The sequence below is a fragment of the Parasteatoda tepidariorum genome, chromosome X1 (genome assembly GCF_043381705.1).
Source record: "Parasteatoda tepidariorum isolate YZ-2023 chromosome X1, CAS_Ptep_4.0, whole genome shotgun sequence".
NCBI classification, from domain to species: domain Eukaryota; kingdom Metazoa; phylum Arthropoda; class Arachnida; order Araneae; family Theridiidae; genus Parasteatoda; species Parasteatoda tepidariorum.
The window spans coordinates 59,119,472-59,143,581 of record NC_092214.1 but is presented as its reverse complement, the minus strand read 5'-3'; the positions used below and the strand labels follow the sequence as shown (position 1 = coordinate 59,143,581).

General features: G+C 29.2%; 2 protein-coding genes across 3 annotated transcripts in view; both read left to right on the top strand.

The window, feature by feature from the left end:
- The first annotated feature begins 897 nt into the window (after positions 1-897).
- LOC107439163 (NFE2 like bZIP transcription factor cap-n-collar) overlaps positions 898-24,110 on the top strand; it is a 95,716-nt gene continuing 72,503 nt past the window's right edge. The window contains exon 1 of one of the 2 annotated variants that reach the window (XM_021146502.3): positions 898-1,072. The gene's annotated coding sequence lies outside the window, so the exon portion shown is untranslated. The remainder of the gene's footprint in view (positions 1,073-24,110) is intronic. The other variant, XM_021146503.3, reaches the window with a different exon arrangement.
- LOC107436472 (polypeptide N-acetylgalactosaminyltransferase 2-like) lies at positions 9,395-13,801 on the top strand. The gene has a single exon (XM_016048208.3). It carries the CDS (start codon positions 9,395-9,397, stop codon positions 11,087-11,089), a length of 1,695 nt encoding a protein of 564 aa, XP_015903694.1. The 3' UTR covers positions 11,090-13,801.

Here is a 24,110-nt window from a genome sequence, read left to right as displayed (position 1 = left end):
AGGATATGGTTCACAGTAAAACACCAAAGTCATACAACACTGGCTGCGGTCAGCAAGCGAATGGGTGACCACTTTGGTTTTGATGAGCCTGAGTAGGGACCGAAGGTGCATGGTATCTGTCCATGCTAAATTGTTCTACCTTAAAGTGCTCGATCCCTCTTGTAGGTTATCGGGCTACTAGTTTGGGGCAGATATCTCCTCAGCAGACGTTCAAAATTGTGATGGTATGTCTTCAGATCATCCTTAGGAATGTTTCCCAGACCGCATGTGAGTTGATCATCGAGCTTTTTGCAGGTAAAAATATCGGCGATCACAACCCTCGAATACTCCATCTGGGGAGAAGACCGGTTCCATGCCTTTCGCCCTTCTCTCTCTTCCTCTTTTCAGTTGTATAGGCATGTACTATGATATCTTACCTGTTAGTAATATTTTTTACATTTAGTTGTTTAAAATATTTCTTTAAATTATCATGACGCTTTCTTTTAGAACTATGTTTAATGTAGTTATCAGTCCCATATAGTTTCTTAACGTAAATAATTTTAATCTATTTGAAAATCAAGACGGAAACTAACTACTTTCTTCTTCTATAACTCTTCACGCGCTAATTGTGAAAGCATGTGAAGTGTTGCCATAGGTAGAGACTTCTGCTTTACGCTACCTGCAGCCTATTTCGATCGCTAATATCAGGCTCTTATTGGCCTGTCGTTTTTTTGCGTGCGGAAAAAATTGTATTCAGTGAGAACAGCTCTACAGTGTCAAAAGTTATTAAAAAAAAACGAAAAAAAAGGAAACCGCAAATTTTTACTAAGGCTTTTTTTAATGAGCCATCCCTTATTGGTCCATTAAATACCGAAACTAAGAATGTCCAATCAGATTTAACATTTTATTCTTCTTTTTAGTTTTTTTAAAAAAATTTTCTTCTTTTTTTTATGTTAGAAGAGATTACAAGCGAATTTAGCATTACTATTGTTCTGATCTCATAATAAGTGAAACACTAAAGCATCTTTAAAATGTTTTAACTATTTCCTTTTATATGAATAATTATGAATCTAGTTGTCCTGTAATTTGAATGGTAAGTTTTTTTATTCATTTTTAAGAACCACTATTGTTATAGAATAATTTAAATAGTAATTGTTGAGTTACACTTATGTAAACAAAGCGCTATAATTTTCTTCAAAGTTGTTCTGTTTCCTTATACAATTTGTTTCTTCTTAATTGAGTAATATTAAATATTACTTAGTTAAACATACCGTCATTCATAATAAATCTGAGTCGTTTGCACATGAATACATTTTCTATGTCGTCTGGCTTATCCTGACAATACGTTTGTCTTAAAGGAAATGGACTTGAGTGTTTTAAATTTTATCTTCTTATTAAGCATTTTTTCGTGCCATTTTATAGCCGCTAGATAAATTAATCTTGTTAATATATTTTCTTTAATCTGTAACAATCATTTCCTAGTAATTGTTGCTTTGGAAACTTAAGGAAAGAGGGCCGCTCTTGTTCTAAGATTAAATACGCAATATGAAGAAATATTACTGTGTTGGGTATACTTTGTGGTTCATTGCTTAAGTTATGTATAAGACTTGTCCCAAGATCGTCATAACAGGGATTGTTGTTTTTTTATTGTATGTTTTTTTTTTTTTATAATTTTATCAATTGAAGTTTATTTTTCTCTGATGAAGTTTGCTAGTCCGGCGATATTTCTGTATCGTGATCTGTCGGCCAACCACAATCGCCAAGGTGCCAAAACGGATTTTAAAGTTACAATAAAAAAAAAAGAAAAATATGAAGATGTTCGTCCGAGGGTAGTTACATTTTATACCTTTCAAGTTGATCCTTTTCTGTGATGGTTTTCTTTAGTATCATGTGGGTCACTGCCCGGAAGTTGCCTAGACTTGGTCATTATTCTGCCACAGATCACAATACAAAAATCTCCCCTTTATTCCAGTTCTAGACCATTAATTCTGAGGTGAGATTTCCATATCATGACTTGCGGCAAAATAATTGCCAAATCTTGGTGACGTCTGGGCAATGCTTCATTAGAAACTTAAAAAAGAAAAAAAAAAGAGATTTCAGAATGAGACCAAATTTAAAGGTATAACTCAGGTTCCTAAACCTATGCATCTGTTTTTTCTTAAGAAAAACTGCATGTTTAAAATTTGAATGTCATTTGTGTGACAGATCGTGTTACAGAAATATTCCCAATTCTGATGTTGAATACATTTACAGTGGTTAGGAATTCTTCTTACTGGATCAGTGTACCGTTACCCCTTTGGCTGTGATCTCAAAATTTAAATTTAGTAACGGTTANTTCTTCTTACTACATCAGGCTCAGCCAATGTGAAAGCATTGTACCAGTAAAATTTTTCTTGAGGATTAAGTGAAAGGAAAAGAGACCTTAAGCAGTACAATGATTACACATTGACCGATCCGGTTGTAATAATGGTTCCTTAGAAGAGATTTGTAATAATGGTTCCTTAGAAGAGATTGAGAATATTTGTTAAAGGTATCTAAGCCAAAATAATCACCAAGCTTTGGTGACTTCTGTTTAGCGACGTGCAAGTCATCAAAAAAATTTATAACAGAACCCAAAAAACTTTAAAATAATTATAGCAGAAAGAAACCAACCTTAAGGGTATAACTATTAGCAAATCTCACAATTTTTTTTGAAAAAAATGTATATTTGTAAGTTTAAAATCCATTGGTGATTGTAGTTGCCATAAGTAGCGACTGATACATAAGTATCCCACTTGTTTGAGTTGCTGTAATAATGGTCCTTAAAAGGATTTATTATCCTATACTTAAAAAAAAAAGTTCCCATTATTTTTCACATTTCAGAAAAATACGTAGGTTTGTTTAAGGCATTTCCTGTGTGTTATAATAGTTGTGAATAAGAAAGTAAGCACTGAAAATTACATTTTATGTTTTTCTGTTAACTTTCACAGAAAAAATGGTTTTGTTGTTCTTTTAATTTTTCTGAAACTCCTCTTAATTATATAAATAAAATTGCTGAATGCCAACTTGAACAAGTAGTCAAGCCACTTGGATATTGATTCAAGAACAGATACTACAAAACAGATAGCATGTTTTAGTTCCTCAAATGTTGTGAAAGTTAAGGTGAATACCATAAGTATTATTTTTATTTTATATTCTAACTAATTCTTTGAAGTACTTTTGGCATCATTCAATTATCAGATCCTGATCACACTGACTGCAATAGCCAAGTGATACTGTAATACAACAAAATGATACTGTTAGTTTCTTGTAATTACAATTAATGAGAAAAAAACCTGAAAAGTTGGTTTTTGGGAAGTGGTTATATATTTTACAGTTCAATCTGTTCTCTCTTTTTTTTTTCTATTAGTTCAGTTTTTTATTCATGTGACTGCTTAGTTCTTATAAATTTTGTCAATGGAAATATCCGTATATTATCTAATTAATTTTTTTAAATTTCATTGTACTTATAGCTATTTTCTATTGGTGTTATTAAGCAAGCACTTTTTTGTCATAATATTATATTGTATATTAAAATTTTTGAAATAGTTCTTAAAATGATGACATGGGCACATCAAGAATATTAAAAATTTTTAATTGGGCGCTTTGAATGATCGCATTTTTGTAACATTTTGTCTGTATACAANACTTTCAGCAAATGGTCACCTTACTCAGATTCTCACTTTACCCAGGTGGTCACTTTTACAGGTTCCACTGTATGTAGTTCTTAAAATGATCACATGGATTATCATAGCACATCAAGAATATTAAAATTTTTTAATTGGGCGCTTTGAATGATCGCATTTTTGTAACATTTTGTCTGTATACAAGATGTATATTTAAATTATTTTTAAATTTTAAGTATATTGCATAATTGAGCAAAAATGAATATGGTAATTTTCCGACTGCCTAAAATAGCCATGTAGGGCAGTGGTAGTCAAATCAGACTTAATCACACATAGTATTTATCAGTGTTAATTAGTAGTATAAATAAAGAAACAAATGTTTGATATTTTGAGGAGAATAACATTCTTGGCAGACATCAAGCTAGCTTTAGAAAATTACACTAAACTGTCTAGCAGATTGAATTTCATAGCCATTGAAGACAAACTTGACAAAAGAAATCTGTTTTTTTTTTTTTTTTTTTTTTTTTTTTTTTGTTGAATTTAAATCTCTTAATCTTAAATCTCGAAACAGCTTTATATGCAAATAACTTGACTATGTTAGTTCTGCTGCTTATAGGAAACAATTAAGCATGACTGACACATGAGCTTTTGACTGTTTAGCTTTGTAAATTGATGGTAACAGCTTGGTTGTAAATATATATTCGACAACCTATCAATTATTTTTGTTATACCAAAAAGTTTTTGCTGATTCAGTTTACAATGGTTATAAAATACGATGAGTTAATTTTACTACATATCTAGGGCGTGTTTTCGACTCTCGTCTTACCTGGAAAGAGTATGTAGGATCTAGGACCCTTAAGAAAATTTTCTCTCTTAAAGAGACTGGCTAGAAGCAAAATAAGACATTAGTTGTTCTACCATGCTTACCACTTATAAAATGCTTATAAAACCTATTCTTTTGTACTGCAAGGAAATTATAATCACAGCCACTGGTACCATCATATACTAATTGCACACCATCCTAAATCAGGATCATTGGAGCAGTAAAACCACAACTGATCAAGCCATATGTCAATTAACTAATGTTGATTCTATCTCTAAAAGCATTGAAGAGAATGCTGCTATTCTCTACTATAAGTTATTAAGATTACCAAGGAATGCATTTTGGAGAGATTACAGTATAGGAAACTGTAGAAACTTTAAAACATAGACATGTTTTCTCGGTGAAACTCTGGACTTAATGGGGGAAGCTAAAATTCTTGTCTTAGTTTTCTGCCCAGCCCGAATTGCTGGAGTTGGATGTCCATTTATACCTTGACTTTCCTGTAAGAAACCTCATTTCAGATTAGGACAATCTCTGTATCAGCTAATCAGAACCAATATCCATCAGAAATTTGGATATATGTGCATAATGACAGTTCTCTGAATAGTAAGGAGGGAGCAGACACTTCAGTTAACAGTGATATTTTTTTCTTTTATATCCCTCTCACCTCTTATATTTTGAAAGTGAGATTGAAACTATTTATATTGCCTTGCAGCCCAGAAGCAGAAAGTGCCTAAAACTGTGACATACGTCGCAGAACAAACGAAATCCTGCAGAACAATTTGTATCTTGAATAGAATTCTCTTTAGCTTTGACCACTTGCTGTTTCCCTGGAGTGATGTTGCTTTAAAAGAACATTTATCAGTATTCTCCCTCTCCCATACCTTTGCCATTCTGAGGAGGAAATTAAAGAACAAGCTTTTGGCTATAACATTTTTATAAAATGGGCGTATCAGTGTTTAGCAGACAGCAGGAGAAATCGATCACCTATTTTATCAAGAAAGCTTCTAAATCAAGCCGTAAAAGATTTAAATTCCGAGATTTCCAATTTCATAAAGTTTATGACTTTTATATTTTCCATTCCCATTTCAGAAGCAATTTGTGAATCGTGGGGATCCACGATTGACAGAATTGTTTCTGAAAGACCAAATGCTTTTGATGGAGATGAAGAAGTTGTTGGAACAACAGCCAGCGAATGTTTGTGTTTGCAAATGGTGCACCATTTGGGCACTTGTCCCTTCGAAAGATTTTTAAGGCAGCCCTTATTTTAATGTTCGGACCTTCATATCATAGGCATTTTATTAATAATTCATCATCGTCGTCATTAACAAAATTTGTACTTCAAAAGTGATTGAAAAAGTAACAAATCTAGAATGTTTGCCTTGGTTTAAAAAATAATGTAGTGTATCTGTGTATGATCCTGTATTTTAATAAGTGAAAATATAGTATTTTAACTTAAAGTTGACTTTTTTTCGCAGTGAAATGCTTGCAGAACATTTATATAAATTAATGAGTCCTGTTGCAGAACATTTGAAAATATTCTGCTTATGGGCCTTGCAGCAATTACTAATTACAAAAGAAAAGAAAAAGAGAAATTCATTCAATCGAGCTGTTATTCTCTCTTATTCTAAATTTGTTCCCCAGTTTTCAGCAAATAATAGTACAACTGATAACTTTCCTATCATCAACTGTAGAAATATTCTGAATGAACTGGCCAATGTTGTTGCTTTGCAGTGAATTTCCTCTTACTCTGGAATCCCAGGGAAACAAAAAGGCTGTTTTTCTAGCAAAGAAAGGAGCAACCATCAGAAATTCTAAAATATATGACTTTACGTGTGGTGCTGAGAACAAGAAATGTACTATACTTCATGCAGATGATCTGATCCAAGAACTGCAGCAGTTGCAAATTTTGTGTGCCAATTTGTTTTGTTTTAAATTTATAGACTCTCCCCTATGTTGTTTATGTGACTCTGGACAAGTTTTCCATATTTATTGCCTGGACAAGAGCAAAGCATTCAGAAATTTTAATAATCTGCCTAAAAAGTATTAAAGAACTCTAAAGCTAATGATATGATAGTCAAAGCTTTGCATTTGTCAATAACAACAACTTTACCACATCTATTATTCAAGTATTATACTACTTATGAATTATATGAAGTATTATACTACTTATTTGTTATAATACTAAAAAAAAATGTTGGCTGTGAAAAAAAGTTTGAAACCTAAGTTCATTGTTATAATTTGCCTGCATAAAACTATATTATTTTGTAGAAATGAAACTATATTACTTATACAGGGTGCATAGTATTTTTAAAAATTGCTTTAGGGTGCTTATTTTCATTTTTAGTCTTTTAAAAGTCCTTATAGGCGCTTTTTTCATTGGGTGTTTTTGCCTAATTTCCCTTTTCCCAAAATGTGATTTTTGTTTTCGTTACCATGTCGATTTTCGTCACAAATTACGCAAAAAGCACGGTTTTATATTGTTTCATTGTTCCTTTCAACGCTTTCACAATCCGTTTTGGCATACTGTATGAAAGCTCCAAGAATTTTACATCTTTGATGAAATTCTTGCAGATCCGCAAGTGCTAACACTGCGCTGAGTTCGATTGGAACGATTATTGTACTCTTGTGTGCAACTCTACTGCATTTTGCAAGAGATTCTCAAATACAGGCTTTATTTTTTGCCCTTTGAAATCAAAACGAAAAATTTCTCGTATTTTTTTGGTTATACGGACCATTGTCAAATTTTTTTCCTTGACAGCGAAATCAAATTTTATTTCTTTTATTAATTTCATCATCAAATTGAAGTTACAATGGAATCACCACGAATTAAATATGTTAGTGTTAACTCAAATTCAAATGTCATTCTAATACTTAATTAAAAATATCAGAATTTGAAAAACCATGTGAAAAGGCCACAGAAATGATGTTTAGCAATCGAAAAAACTATCTACTACATCAAATTATGATGTAATTTTCAAAAATCAAAAGCATCAAAAAGTGATTGTACAAATTTTAACCGCGTAGGTACATCTAATGAAAAATAGCCAGATTTGAAAAGCCATGTGAAAAAAGCTTACAAATTAATAAATGATTGCTGAAAAAAACTAATTTTGATTAATATATAATTATTATATTGACTGCTCTCCAAACCAAACTATTGGGTCAGATTGCAACTACTTTCATAATTTAAATGTCAAGAATTTAAATCTGTCTGATTTTGTAACTTAAAATATCATATAATTCTGAAAATTTCTTGAAAGAAGAGTAGATAAAACTCCTTGACATGAGATCATGCTCGTAATTATCGTTTACAGTAGAACCTCAATCGATGGTTTCTAGTGGGAACATTTATTGCGAACAATAGATTCAGGAAAATGATGAATAGGAGTAAACCTAAAGTATCAAATAATAAATTGAAACTTAATAAAAGTAATGAGGAAGTAATTAAATTTAAAAGTGATAAGTTTATAATAAGTATAGAAGATTTTAATTGAGGAAAATTTATGTACTTTCTACAAAAATATTTACGATGCAAAAGATAGTTTAATGAACATGTTATTTTTTTAAAATCTTTGGAAACTTTGATTTGAACTCACTCTTTTCTTCTCAGCGTTTTTCTTTTCGACTTTTGTTAAAGATTGCAGTTTATTTTTCGTATGTTCCTTTAAAAGCAGAAATTTCTTGACTTTGTACTTCAGCGTCTGCAGCCATTTCTTGTACCGAAAACACCACAAGTTCCAACATTTTTATCAACTGATGAATAATTATCAAACATGTTGTTTAAAGTGTTTTTCCCAAACTTTAATAAATCCTTATTTTTTTCATCATTAGCATCAGAAGTTAGAATTTCAAGATCTGAATGATAGATGCAGGATTTCGGGACTATTTTAATTACATTATAAGAATAGCGTCTGTGATGGAACTGTTAAAACAAAATAATATATAGAGGAGAATGTAATATGCTGAAATGATGGATCAAGGTTTAATTCTATTACTTTGTTGATTTTTTAAATGAAAATGTAAAATTATTTTCTATGAAAAGTTTATAAAATCTTTATGGTAAGAATAGTCCTAACCACATCCAGCATATTTGCGATTTCCGTTAAATTTAAAGTGACGCTTAATTGATATTTTATGGTCTTTCTGATAAAATGTTTATGCACCTGACAAGGCATGCAAGGGTAAAAAATAATAATCCTTATCAGAATTTTTTAGGTAATATAATTTGCAAAACCTGTTGTACATTAAGATGCAGAGTTTTGTATACTGAAATATCACAGTTAAATTGTTCTAAATGTGTTTGAATGAACCAAGTGTTTCTGAACAACACATTACCAAGAAGTTATATAACACTAAAGCCAGCATTTAATATAAACATTCTTCATTAATCTTTTTTTTTTTTAATTTTTTTAAACATTTATATTTTTAAATTAATGTTAACATTAGATCTTTTTTTTTTTTGANTTTTTTTTTTTTTTTTTTTTTTTTTTTTTTTTTTTTTTTTTTTTTTTTTTTTTTTGAAGAAATAAATAGAAATCTAATATCGTACTGATTTTTAAACTGCACGGTGTGGATTGAATTTACTAACAATAAAAAAAGAGAATACTTGTGATAGTTTGGTTCTGTGTTCAATCCTAACACAAATTCCAAAAACGTTTTTCGGTGATTATATTTGCAATATATTTATTTAACAAATTAGTTTTTTATGATTGTGGTAGTTTAAATTAGTAATTTTTTTTCAAGGAACTGTATTTGAACATGAATTTTGAACTGTGATTTTTGTTAACTTATTTTATAAAATTCTGTTTTGTTGAAATCAAAACTTTCCCTAAGAATACTGAGGTACTCTTTTCCACAGTTTCATGCAATGTAACGGAAGTCATGAATGTGGATTGTTGAAGATTCATTTATCTGAAAAGTCCTCTGTCAAGAAGAAGTGTGAAATATGAGGTGTGCTATGCTTCGAGTCAGAAAGAGGTATTTGATTTTGCTTCTATGTGTTGCAATCTTAACTGCTATTTTCATTGTCTTACTACCATCTTCGAAGCCAGCTAACAAAGCCCTCCGTTTGAAAACCTCTCATGATGACAAAAACTTTGTCAGCAATGTTAGAAATGATAATGCTTTACAAATTGAATGGCAGTACTTCGAAGAAAAAAAATATGTTAGTGAAACTATACTTGCACCTGGCGAAAACTACTATTCTCGCAATAAATTTAACCAAGCTGCTAGTGACAAACTTCCTAGTAATCGAGATATACCTGACACAAGACATGACAAATGCTCATCCAAAACTAAGCGTAAAGATCTTCCTTCTACTAGTGTTATTATTACTTTTCATAATGAAGCTCGTTCAACTTTATTGCGCACTATTGTTAGTGTTTTAAACAGAAGTCCAGAACATTTAATAAAAGAAATTATATTAGTTGATGACTTTAGCGATGATCCTAATTATGGACTTTTGCTTGCCAGCATTCAGAAAGTTATTCTTCTGAGAAATGATAAACGAGAGGGATTAATCAGGTCACGGATTAAAGGTGCTGAAGCTGCGAAGGGAACCATATTAACTTTCCTAGATAGTCACTGTGAATGTAATGTGCACTGGTTGGAACCTCTGCTAGAACGAATAGTAGAAGATCCAACTAGAGTTGTATGTCCTGTTATTGATGTTATTAATATGGATGATTTTAAGTACTATGCTGCCTCATCTGATTTAAGAGGTGGTTTTGAGTGGAATTTAGTATTTAAATGGGAATTCCTTTCTCCTCAGGAAAGACAACAACGTTCAATTGATCCAACAACTGCAATTAAAACTCCTATGATTGCTGGAGGCTTGTTTTCTATAAATAGTGATTACTTTAAAAAAATGGGAAAATATGATGAAGAGATGAATATTTGGGGTGGAGAAAATTTAGAACTTTCTTTTCGAATATGGCAGTGTGGGGGAAGTTTAGAAATTATACCATGCAGCAGAGTAGGTCATGTTTTTCGTAAGCAACATCCATATTCTTTTCCTGGTGGAAGTGGTAATGTTTTTGCTCACAATACAAAAAGAGTAGCAGAAGTTTGGATGGATAATTATAAGAATTTTTATTATGCTGCTGTACCTGTTGCCAGAAATGTTCCTGTAGGTGATATTAAAAACCGTATATCGTTACGAAAAGAACTTAACTGTAAACCTTTCAGTTGGTTTTTAAAAAATGTTTATCCCGAGCTTCAAGTTCCTATGAAAGATGTTTCTCCTAAAGGTACAATTCGTCAGGGTCTTCTTTGTGTTGATACTCTTGGCCATGCCATTGGTGAAAATGTTGGTTTATATGCTTGTCATGGAAGTGGGGGAAATCAAGAATGGACTTATACACAAAATCATCAAATTCAACATGATAATTTATGTTTAACTCTCAACAGACCAAAAGTGGGCATGTCCGTGACTTTAAAAAAATGTACTAAAGGAAGTATTCAACAAAAGTGGATATTACTTAGTAACAACCAAACTGTAAAACATAAAACATACAATTTATGTTTAGATAGTCGAAGCCATCAAACTCAAGGACTTATTGCTTTTTCATGTGATAATCATGCAAGTCAACATTGGGTAATTTTTGAACAGAACCTATCAGTTCAAGATTCTCTTAATTAAAACATCATTTTGTCATAAATTTATAAGAAAATGTGATAAATTAGGCCACTTATGGAATTTATCATCATAAGTGGTGTGTGCTATGCTTTACTTATGTTTTAATTTTTTATTGAATAATTTTTTTAGTTTACTAGTCAATTGCAAAAATCATTTGAAATGTTTTTTTTTTTTTTGTTATATATTTTTAGGTATGTTAGTATTGTGTGTTTTAGCAACTGAAAATTTTGTCTCTTGCTTGCCCGGTGAAGTTAAAATTATATTGATAAATATACAGGCCTCAGAAAATTAAGAAATAAGTGGTGGTTTATTTGTGATGACAAATTTTTTAATAATTACCTTGAAATTTAATTCTAAATAAATATATATATATATATATATAAATAAAAAGAGACTTTTTTTTCTGTTTGATAAAAATTTTAAAAAAAATAATACTTTGAAACTAAAAGTTTGAGTGATATATATATATCTGTATATATATTTTTTAATAAAAATTTTCTTATTTCTTGTTAAATACATTTAAGAAATAATAATTAATCATTGATATAAAATTAGTTTTTTATGATTTGTGAAAGATTTATCTTTTGTGTATTACTTGCAACACTACTACTATTACTTAACCAAAGTGTGGTACAAAAATATATATTTGTTATATTTTAGTTATTTGAAAATCTGTGTTCTTTGTTACTGTAACAGTAGAACCTTGATCAATCGTTCCTACATCTTTCACCTTTTATTTACCATCTTGTTTTTACAGCCCCTTCACCAATGCTATTTTTAAAATATAACACCATGTCCATTTCAGACGTTTTCAAATCTTGCATCTATTGTTTAGAAATTATACCAACATTAAAAAAATTTAGATTATTTTTAATTTGAGAAGTAAAGCAGTTACTTCTAATGATGATGATGAACAAAATAAGGATTTGTTACTGTATGAGATAATGCCTCAATTATCATGTTTGATGTATCTGTGTTAGTTGATGAAAATGTTGAAACTTCTAGTCTTTTTGGTTCAAGAAATGATTTTAGAAACTGAAGAGGTGCAAAATGCATTGAAAATAGGAAAATAGAACCATAACCAGTGCCAAGGTTGAAGTCTTTGAAACAACGAGGAACTTCCTGTACTCATACGAACTTACAGAAAATGAATAACAATCTGTTACAAATTTGGAAAATTAATTGTTTGTGCTAAGGAGAAAAAAATTTTGTAAAACCGAAATAGTTTCCAAATACTGTAAGACCCCTATTACCTGATGTCTGCTCATTCGACACTTTGGTTATACAAAGCATTCCAACGCATATTTTATCATAATTACTGCCCGTGTTACCAAATTACTGTTGTGAGGATTAATCCGAAATATGGTTGTGATAGATAAATAAAATAAAAGTGTATTTTTTGAAAAAACTTTTAAGATTCAGATTATCTTCTTTTATTTTGAATAATTTCTATCATAGTTCAAAATTTATGTACTAGAACCTTGAGTCAGATAACGATCTCCCTATTATCCAATGATTTTTATTTTCCAACATAGCCCTCGTCCGGAAAGTGTCAGTTAATTGAGGTTCTACTATATTTTAAATAAATGAGTTTATTCATCTCTATAAATATTTTTGCAGTAAATGCATAATTGTTGTAGATTTATTGCAAATTTATTAATTTTTAAGCTCATTACTTAACTACTTTTTATATATTTTCAAGTCATTATTTTATGTTGGCCCACGTTCTTCATTTTCTTGTATCTATCGTTCATAATGAATAGTCACATGAGAAGCGTTCGATTGAGGTTCTACTATATTATGTATTAAGTTCCTTAAAAGCAGGGTTGCATTTTGTTTGGAAGAAACCAATTTCTTCCAAGACATGAAGGAACTGCACAAAATTGAAATAACTGTACAAAATAAAAAAAGATTAAAAGTGACCTACAATTTTTAGCAACGAGTATTATAGGAATAGCTTAAATTTAAATAAATTACTTTTATTATAGTGCCAAGAAGTTAAAAGTTTTTTACTTAAACTCTTTTAAAAAAATAACTATTTCTCTATTTGTTTTATACAGAATTTTAAAATCTTTATATCAGATTATTTAAGAGCTGATTCGAGTATTAATATTTATAAATATTTGATTATAAAAATTATGCTATTACTAGTCGTGAATTTAATATATGATTTGTATGTACTAGTGTATATTTTTTAGTATGTGATTTCTTTATTTGGTAGCATTGATAAAAAAAAATTATATTTTAAGATTTCATTTCATATTCATAATATAAGGTTAGATTATACTTATTAATGTAAAATCTTCTTAAGAAATTCAATAAATTTTTCTTCCCAATTGTAGATTTTTAGTTTTCATACATTTAAAAATGATATATTAAATAGCTTGCAAATTAATACTGTAATTTAAACTAGATTGCAATTTTGAACCAATTAAATATACATATTTTTTTTAAATATTTGATATTTCTTTTTAAAAAAGAGTTTCTTCCACTTGGATTGGAAGAACCCTATTTATTCCAGAGTGGTTCTTTCTACTGTGGAAAGAATTTGCCATCCCTGCTTCGAAAAATAACAGTCTAATTGTAAATTAAATATTCTTGTGTTATTTTGAAATTATAAAGTAGTACATATATAGTTAATGATTGAAAACTAAAAGATTACTAAATGTAGTAAGTACAAAAAACAGTGGGAAATTACAAAAAAGAAAACAAAAATTATGTATCAATCATAATGTGAAACATTTGGTATTTAAACAAAACTTATATCAGGCACTGGCAATTACTGTTTACAAGAAATAAAAACTGAAATTATTATTAAAAAATTTTGGGTCAAACATTCAAGTTATAATTTACAACATGTAACTGTGGTTGTATAATGTTATTGTTAAAATGTTTATAATGAAGTACCATTAATTCTTACAAGAAAATATAGTATTTTGATAATCAAAATTTATTCAACAGATATCAAAATGACATTGAGAAATGTTACTTTTTTAAAGTGGCAACACTAAACCTTGTGATATTTGTCTAAACAAATTCCTGATAATTTGGGAGCAAAACATCACTTCGTTTTGATTGCCTCTTGTATTAGTACAGACGGAACTTGATTAATTTGTCTGAACCTATGCCTGTGCATGATATTTTTTTACATGAAAACAGTTTTTTCCTTTTTGTGCCACTTACATCATTTACTAATCTTATTCTTCAATTGTATTTATTGAAATATTGTGTGTTTTTATTATTTTAGAAAATAAGTATTTATTAATTATATTTGTCTCCAAATTCCTGTTATATCATCTGTCGATTCTGATTTTAGTAAAACAGAGGTGGCCAGGATTAAAAATAGCGTAAAAATTAAAATTGTCTGCAGTTAAGTCAGCTTAAGGTAAAAATATGTGAAAATTATTCAAATTCAAAATTCTTTTTTTTTCTTCTTTTCTTATTTATCAAGTTATTTATTTTCATTTAACAAATTTTTAGCTGTATCTGAATATCTTTTTAAAGATAATACTGATTTAAAGTGTCTTGAGTGTCTACTCTCAAACTTTGGTTATAAATTTCTGGGATGAATTTTCTTCGAAATTATTTACAACTTTTGGTACCAACATCTTTAATCCTAGATTCATGAACATGTAAGAGACACTGTTGATAAACATTCACCTAATGATATAGGAAGGTACTCAGAAGTTCATTTTTCTATTTCTTTCACTTTAAAAGTTACAAGTATTTATGTATTTTACAAGGTCTGTAAAACAAATGTTTTTGAATCTAGAGTTAAAGTTGACTTTTATTTCTTTGTTGTACTCGTTAGCTATGCAAAATACTTACAAACTTTCTCTCTGAGTTTTACTCGGAAAAGTTTTACTCTATTTACTATGTAAATGAGTGCTCAAAACAAATAAAATTTCATGTTTCTAAAATTTTGTTAAAGTCTGCTGAACCATTTTGAGGTAGCAGAAAGTATTTTGGAAGATTATTGTTACAACATTTATTGTTACAAAATAGAATCAAAGCAACAGCATAGATACAGTATAATTCATAAAAAATCCCTAGTTATCCAGCAGCCGCAGGATCAGAGATATATGGAATAATTAGAGGTATTTTAAGTAATTTTTCCGAATGCATTAATGCAAACTGTGAGTAAAATTAATTAGTTGAAAATGAATTAGTACAGTAACCTCTCATTATATTTCATTTGTTAGCAACTAAAAGGTTTTACAAGATAGCAGTTCTCAAAAGGTGGGACCATAGCTCTGATATAACTTGTGACCGATCTAAACTTAAAGCTCTGACATCAATTAGGACTTAATTTAAATCATAGTGAAATTGTGAAGCTAAATTTATAATTGTCTAGTGACAGAAGTTAAAATAAATTATTGTAAAAGTTTTTTATATATATTAAGCAAATTTATTTACCAAAGCATTGGAGTCATCCCTTCTGCAGAGGATTGAAATTGTGGCATGCTTTCAAATGATCCTCGGAAATATTTCCCAAACCATCAGTACTACTACCCAGGGCTAAAGAGAATAGAAGGGCTGGTTCACTCCTTTGAAGTAACTCTCGCCGCTCCAATCCTCCGATTTTCTCTAGTGACGTCACTTTGGCGCAAAGCTCGCACTTTTACTTCAAGAACGAAGCGTTCGACCTTACTAGCTCTAACTAATATTGGATCATTTCATTTTGCGAGATATTCTAAGACATTTGTTATTTTCTATAATGACTTTCCTCAGTTTTTGCAGTGAATTTACAAGAATTTAAAACTATTATCGAAATGCCAGTTTGCGCGATTGCAACTTGCAAAAATTCTGATATAAAAACAAAAGGAAAAAGTATAATTTTTCGCGTGTTCCCTAAAGTAAATGAACAACTATGTAAAGAATGGATTCCGAAATGACACAGTTAATATAAAACAGCAATACGTTTATTCTGTCGTAAAGAACTTTTATAAAAATTCATTATCTAAATAGAAACCGCCTCGTTACTTCATAAAGAAAGGCAGGTGAAAAGAATTAAAAAATAGATAAAGTCAAAGAAAATTAAAATGTAAGTAAAAAGTATAAATAAAATATATAGTATATAGTTGAAATTCTCCTAATTTCATAACATATTTTTTAATGTAGTTATTCTAAATATTTATGATTTTTTTTAAAAATTATATTCTCTTCAATTTAAATATCTATAAATTATATCATCGTAAATTTAAATGTCTATAAACAATTGTAAAATTTCTAATGTCATTATGAACCTAAATTATTATTTTGTTTCAGTAATTAGCGTTTAAGGTTGATGTTTCCTAATGATTAAGTATGAACAAATTGCTATTAACGACATATTTTAAAATCAGGGATTCTAAATTTAACTTAACTTATCTTTATAAAAGAATATGTAGATAAAAAAAGTGTCGATATATGCCTTCATTTTTCTTAATAGTTAAAGTTAAAACTGAACTTTTTAAAATAAAGTATTTATCGTGTCATTTTCACCAACTAGCAAAACATTTTTATAAGTTTAAAATGGTATTTTTTTAATATAATAACCAAGAAAGTTTTTTTTGAACTATGTTTATGAACGGAAATAATGTGTTAATTACGTAAAGTTTGAAAGCTAATAACCAGAAAAAGTAACTTATTTTTACAAAGAGAAAGATGCAAAGTTATCATATCTTTGCTTGCAATCTCCGAGATCTGTGGACACAGTGACGTCATGAGGAGGGAAATCGTAGCTTCAGCTCTAAGAGCGGAGTGAACTAGCCCTTCTATTCTCTTTAGCCCTGACTACTACCACTCAATTAGTTGATTACTCAATAATTTCCTTAATAAATGGCAGCACTAGATACGTTATATTTTACTAAGTAAAAGATCTTTGGAATATATGTTGCATACGCCATGCAGCGCCACCTGTAGTTAAGCAGACTCCCTCTACATTCACTCACTGAACGGCTACGGGGAGAGAGCTCATTAAGATGTTCCAGCTCTAATTATTTTGTATTGCCATTTAAGTGTTTTTTGTCATAATAAAAACTTCAAAACGCAACCCTAAACTGCTTTGAAGCTTCATCGACACTCCCCGCCCGTAACATATATAATGGAAAATATAATCTAGTATTTAGTTTTGCTGCATACTCAAACAAAGTAATCAAAATAGCGCTATTATTTTAATTGAAAATCAATTAAGTGCTTTAAATTTATTAATCTAAAAAATAATTTTTGATGTATTTTATATTTGTTATGTTTTTATTAACCCTCTGATGGTTCTGCATGTAAAAAGTCGCATTTTAACCTGCAGTCTTCTCTGCATAGCAAAACCGGTTTTTCCGTGTTAATAGATAGTTGAATAGTGTATAGGGGAGAAACATTCTACCAAATTTACCCATTTGCTTAACCGCCAGAGGGTTAAATATTTTTGCCACAGAATGCCAATTTTTTTAACCATGAAATAATTATCGGTGCATACCCTGTAATGATTGCAACACGAATAACTTTTCTGACAAATTTATTGCCTAAAATAATCTGATAACCTAAAATTCAATTATAAAAAGTTTTAATTTTTACTAAATAGAGCAATATTTTGGCATTTTAAGTCATGAATATTTTTAGGCATATAAAAAATGTATCAATAGAATTCAAAATTAGCTGTAGTTAACATTACTGTTTCCACCTTTTGAAAAGTGCTCTATAAAAATTAAAAAAAAGCAGGATGTGCTACTTATAACCTTCCAACTATAAGTGTCTCTTAACTTGGCCCTTGAAGTATCTTAAATATTGGTAAAAATATGTAAGAAAAAAGTAGCTAAAGCATTTTTTCTCTTCTGTGTTTGATAAAATATATTACTAATCTAGTTACATAGCCTTCTTTAGAGAATTTGTAAGCATTTTGCTATGAGGATTTCTTTGCTGTTTGGATTGAAGATATTTCCAGGTTTTCTTTATGGCAATGGATTAGTGTTTTACTGTAATGTGATTACTTACAAATTTATACAAATAAATTGGGTAATTTCCAAAATCAAAAAGTCAAAATCAAAACTTAAATGACAGAAAAATTACAATTTCAAAATTCTTCAGCCATCTCATTAATCTGATACTCATTAGAAATTTTGGTCTGAATTAAATTTATGCTATAAACTAAATGAAAATTTTAATTTTCTGATGTATTTTTTCTTTTATATGTTGATAGATTTTTCATTATAATTTGTTTTTATTGTTGTGGCGATATTTGGTTTTATTAATATTATTTTTATTAATTAAATGATAATAGCTATGGATTTGCAAGTTATTCATATCACTTTCAAATATAATATAAATAAGACCTGCATTTTTTTGATAACAGCTTAATAATCTTGCATAATAATAATCTTGGCCCTCAATAAAAACAAATGGTGCAGAGTTAGAAATCCGTATGTGCAATTAAATTAATATGATATTAAATGATTTCATTTTAACTTAACTTCCTAACTTACACAGTGATTCATTTTATGTCATGTGGGATTAGTTTCACTCATTGTGGGATTAGTTTCACATTGTATTAGAATCATAATGTCGCTATATGTATTCAATTTATTTATTTTACCCTGCCCTTAATACACATGATCAATATTATTGTTAATTACTCATTAGAGTGGAACATTATAACAATATTGTAATCCACTTTATTAATAAATATTGCTATCAGCAATACTGATAACAGAAATATCCAAGATTGTGTCATTTCAAGATATCTTACTTTCAATTTAAAGGCAACAAGAATAAATCTGGAAAATGCATTAATGCTATTAGGAGCTGGGACACCGTTTGATGAGCTGGTGACAGTAAACTGATCTAGTTCACCTTGATAGATTTCTTATCTCTAATGATGCATAACTGTCGTTATTTGCAGCCCTCCCAGTAAATCTCATAATAAAAAACTGGTTCTTAGTGGTTCATAAGTGCGATGTTCTTTATCTTGGCTACCTGTGAAAAAAAGCATTCTACTTAATAAAAGGAAATAGTGTTTTTAAGAACTAAAGAATTTATTTAATATTCTGGTACAGTCTAACCTCAATATTACATTCTTGAAGGGAGATAATAAAAATTTTGTGAAATCAGTCATTAAAAATATAATGTTTTTTAACAATTTTGTCAAAATGATTGTTATTGTGCCACTATCTTTTAAGTTGTATTTACTTCTAATAACAGTTATTTCCAACAATAACAATATCTTCTCTTTATTAGATTTTGTACTTATTTGAAATTTTACTGTTTTGTCATTCTCTTCTGATACATCTCCTCATGCTGTAAACTCCTTAAGTATTTCTGATTCTTTCCACAAACTTCAAAGGGTAACATTCTTGTCAGCAGTAATTATTTTTTCATAAATATTAGTTTCTTTTAGATTCATTAAATTAGCAAGTTCTTTCCAATCATATGGGCAGATATTCTCATTTATTCTCACTTATCTTATGTGTCTGTTTAGGAATAAATGATTCAACCAGTTTCATTTCATAGATGGAAATTTCTTACTCATAAGGATCTCAAATGATTCATTAAATTATTCAAGAAACATCTTTAACCCATACAGCATTATTAACAGCCATGGTCTGGTCCTATAATCTTGTGCAAAAGCGCCACGAATGGACATTTCTCTACCTATAAATCAGACCAAAAGGGAATGAACAAACTTGTTCCTATCATACTAATATTCTGTATAAGAATTAGTAGCTCTAAAAACAGTGTTTGCTTCTTTGGAAGAGGAAACGCTTGTAGTTCATTTTCTAAACTAAGATGGTACACTAAATCTGTTAAAAATTAAGTGTTCAATAAAGTGTTTTAAATTCTTAAGTAACAAGGAGGGGAAAAAAAAAACATTTTTGCTGGCCAAAAATATTTTGGAACATTAAGGGTCACCAAAAGATGTATTCAGTTGAAAGAGGTATTTTTTTCGATTAGATTATTTAATATAGATCTACATGTATTATTTAATATAGATCTATAGGTCAAAAATAATTTTTTTCGGCTAGATCAAGGAAAAGGTGACATACTTGTTTTTTGATAATCTACAAATTGTCTTGTGTTTTAGTGTGCTAAGGCACTCTAGAAATTTTTCATTCTTTTGATAGGATCAATACAAAATGTTGTAAAATCAGCAATAAGAAAAAGTACATACAGTTCTCTGGTTAACCTTAATTCCATTTTTCCTAGCAGTGTGACTTTTGAAAGAACATTTAGCCACATAGCGAAAATTCCTGTCTCAAATCAATTTGTTGTATTCGTTGACTGTGAAGGCAAACCAAAAAAAGTTGTGTGTTCAGAAAATCCTTTGTAAAAAGTTTTTAAACTATTCTAAATCAGTCACTCAGTTTGTTTTAAAACAATGGATTAATTAAGTATTTGAAAGTTTTAAGGGTAAAAATGCTTAAATAAATTTAATCTAAAGAATGGGTGAATTTATTTTTTATGTTATGTCATGGTCACAAGAAGTCTGTCTTTTTGTATTTCTGAGGTTTGCAGTTCTGCATTAAAATATAATAATTTTTTCAAGCTTACTGTTAACTTAAATTTAGTTGTTTAAAATTATGTAAAAAAAAAAAAAAAGAGGTTGGTCAAAATTGGCTACCTTATTTACAAATATTGAAATATATTAGAAACAGTATGAAACTGAACTTTTTACTATTTCTAATGACTTGTGAATAGTTATTTAAGCAAAAGAAGATAAGTTAAACAAGCTCTACTTAATTAAATTTTTAACTAGACTTTACTACTTAATAAAATATTTATCTAGATTACTTAATGAAATTTTTATACGATAAATAGATGTATGTTTATGATAAACTTTATTATTAGAAATTTTTAAGTTAGTATTTTTTGAGATTTATGTTAATCAGTTATGACTAAATTTTCAATGTTGCGTCTTCATTTTACCTTTTATTTAATGTTCAAGTTAAATTTTTATTTAGTGCATCCTTATTGGAAATTTATTATACATGTATCATTTCCAAAAATAGCATGGTAACCCAGATCTAACTTATTCATAATAGCCATACTGATATTTTTTTAAAAAAATCCTTGATGGAGTAGTACTTGAAATGAAATTAACCTCCCATCTCATTTTATTATTCAAGACCTTTGATTTGTACTATAACCGTGCTTTATATGCATGATCGTATTAAAAGGAAGAGAAAAAAAAAAGCAATGAACTTGTTTTTCCTCATTCTCAATTATTCTTTCTTTTATTAGCCGTTACTTTTTGTAAACAAACTGCATGTTAGCTACCTGAAAAATTTCTATGTTTTATGTCGAAATTATGTTACAAATTGTTATTTATTTTGTTTTAATTTCAAAATGTAATTGAATATTAGTAAGATTTCAAGCTCAAAATCTGGTATTTACGCTATTTATAAGAGTACAAATTACTGCACTGATATTTCAATGAATTTTGTATTTAGTTTTAAAGGAGTTGCTTTGTAAATGTATTTGTACTTAGTTTAAAAATTTATTTCTGTGTCTGAATTAAGTTGATTTGACCAAATACTACAATTTTACAAGTTTAATTAAGTATAACTTGTTAATGATTTCAATAAAATATTTTCTATTTGCTTCCAGTTCTTACTTTTGTCTAGATATCTGACTAAATAAGAATGAGGGCAAGCATTTTTCTTTCAGAAATAATTCATTATAATAATAGAGATAAAAAATTATTACTACTTATAACACGCAAAAAATTCTTTACCTGTGGGTAACAAATCCATTTTTACATAAATCATTTTTACATCATTAAATCCTCGTTGTAAAATAATTGCAAGCCACATCTTTAGTGTTTTATGATGCTTGAAAAAATACAAATATAACAAAACTTGGAAAATTGATTTGAGAAACGATTCTGATCTATTCATTTCTGTCTGCAGTCTAAACACTTGTGCCTTTAAGTCAAGTAAATTGGAATTAAACTTGGTAAAAAGCACAAAACTATTCCAATGTATTTAGAGAAGAAGAAAAAAAATTTGTTCAAATTTTTTTTCTTCTTTCCTCTAATATTTTGACTCTAATTTAAAAAAGTAAGTTTATTTGTTTTGCAACAGTAGCTAGGTCTTGGCAAAAATGAGTTTTAAACTCCCCCACATGCAACAAAATGCAAAATTTTTAGAAATTAATAAACTTTTCATTAAGTTGTATTTTTGTGGCTAACAAACAATTAAAAAAATTTCAAACAATTTGCATAAAACACAGGGTTGGGTTTTTGACATGACAAGGGTATAATACTGGTTTAAACCGTCAAAAACTGAAGTTTGCCAAGAAAATATATAANTGTCATTGATTAGTAATTTATTATTATATAATTGATACATTTCTCTTTACAAGTTAAATTTTTTAATGTATTATTTTTTAATATTAGAACTTTCAGAATATTTTGTTTCGATTATCTCATTTGTTTTTTCAAAAATGTAAGTTACATAAGAAAATAACATTGATTTTAAATATATTATACTAAATGAAATGCTAATTTAATTAGGGTTCATTCATTAGGGGTGTTTTAGGTATCTTATACGTTAAAGAATATAAAAGAAAAAAAAATCTGTGTGAAACATATGCTGATCAAGTATTAATAAATTCATTTATAGTAGAATCCTTGTTTCGATTTCGATAATTAGTTAGTGGCTGATAATTATTGTCTTTCGCTCAAAAATCGTAACAATGAAAATATGTGAATCACTCGTTAAATCAATTAATGAATTAGAAGTCTTTATTTTAATTTGCATCCTGTAGTTAATTGTGGAAACAACAATTAGCGAATTTTAGCTAAAACAATTAATAAAAACCTTTATTTCTCCTGTAATGTCGCTTTTCTTTTATTGTAGTTATCACTTATCGATTAACGCAGCAATCTATTCCCTAAACATAAAAGTTTTAGAAATAGTTTTAGTCTATAAACACTTTATAATGCTACATCCACCGCCGAATTGTGAGTGTCGCGACTGTGACGTCACACGAAGTGACCCCCACGACCAGAAGTTACATGATTTGTCTTCTGTTTAAATAAAAGAAACTCTATAAAACCCACCCCACCTCCCAAAACAACTGCGAAAAACTCAGTTTTTTTCTCCCCAAATTAAAAAATCGCATTCGAAGACCTGCAAAAAAAAAATTTGTGTTTGTTTCAGTGCTTCTATTTTGTGTTCTGTTATATTTTTCACTTGAATTATTACTTTTCGTTTAGAAGTGTACAACCTGCTACCCTTTAATAGTCAATGCCTTTCAACTAAATATCGGAAGAAACCTAGATTCTTAGCTGATTATCTCCGGATATCCAGCATATGGAGAATTTTTACTTCATATTGTAACGAGTAGTTTATTTGTAGCACGAGATGGCGCTACCTCCATATCCCAAAAACGATAACTTTTTTTTTCTAACTAAATAGACGATGCAGGACGAGCTCTATGAACCATCCTGGTTCCCAGTGGCGTAGCAAGGGGGGGCATCATGCCCCGGGCGCTACACACAAAGGGGCGCCAAAAGGTCAGCAAAACAAAAAAAATTGTTGGATAATTTTTATTTTTATTATAATTTATTTCTGGAAAATATATTTTAAATTTAGTGCCAGTGAAATATAATAAATGTTAATTCGTAAATAAAAAGGAACACTAATCAAACTGTAATAATATATTCATAATAGAAATGACACGTCTTTTCCACTGGGCTGACTCGACCTGTGTCTGTCAGCACTTCCTTATGGCATCTACGCTGTGTGGTTACATATATTATCTCCAAATATTTGCAGTGTACAAAGTACAAACATCAGTGTACAAAGTGTTTGTATGTTTGTACAGTGTACAAAGTACAAACATTCTTTCTTTCAGAACACTATTTATTTTTGTTTCTATAAACGCAATGTAGCTTACGCTTGTTATTTTAAAACGATAACAATAGCACTCTAATGTACTTATATGTACAATCACGGAAAAAAGTATCCCGAAAATAACAACTAAAAGATTGTCTATTTTTTAATATAGATACTTCTCAGACACACAACAAATACAGCGTTTTGCTGTTTCT

Bases quoted from the DNA above. Each gene is read 5' to 3' on its own strand.
- LOC107436472 (XM_016048208.3), top strand. From the start codon at position 9,395: ATGAGGTGTGCTATGCTTCGAGTCAGAAAGAGGTATTTGATTTTGCTT.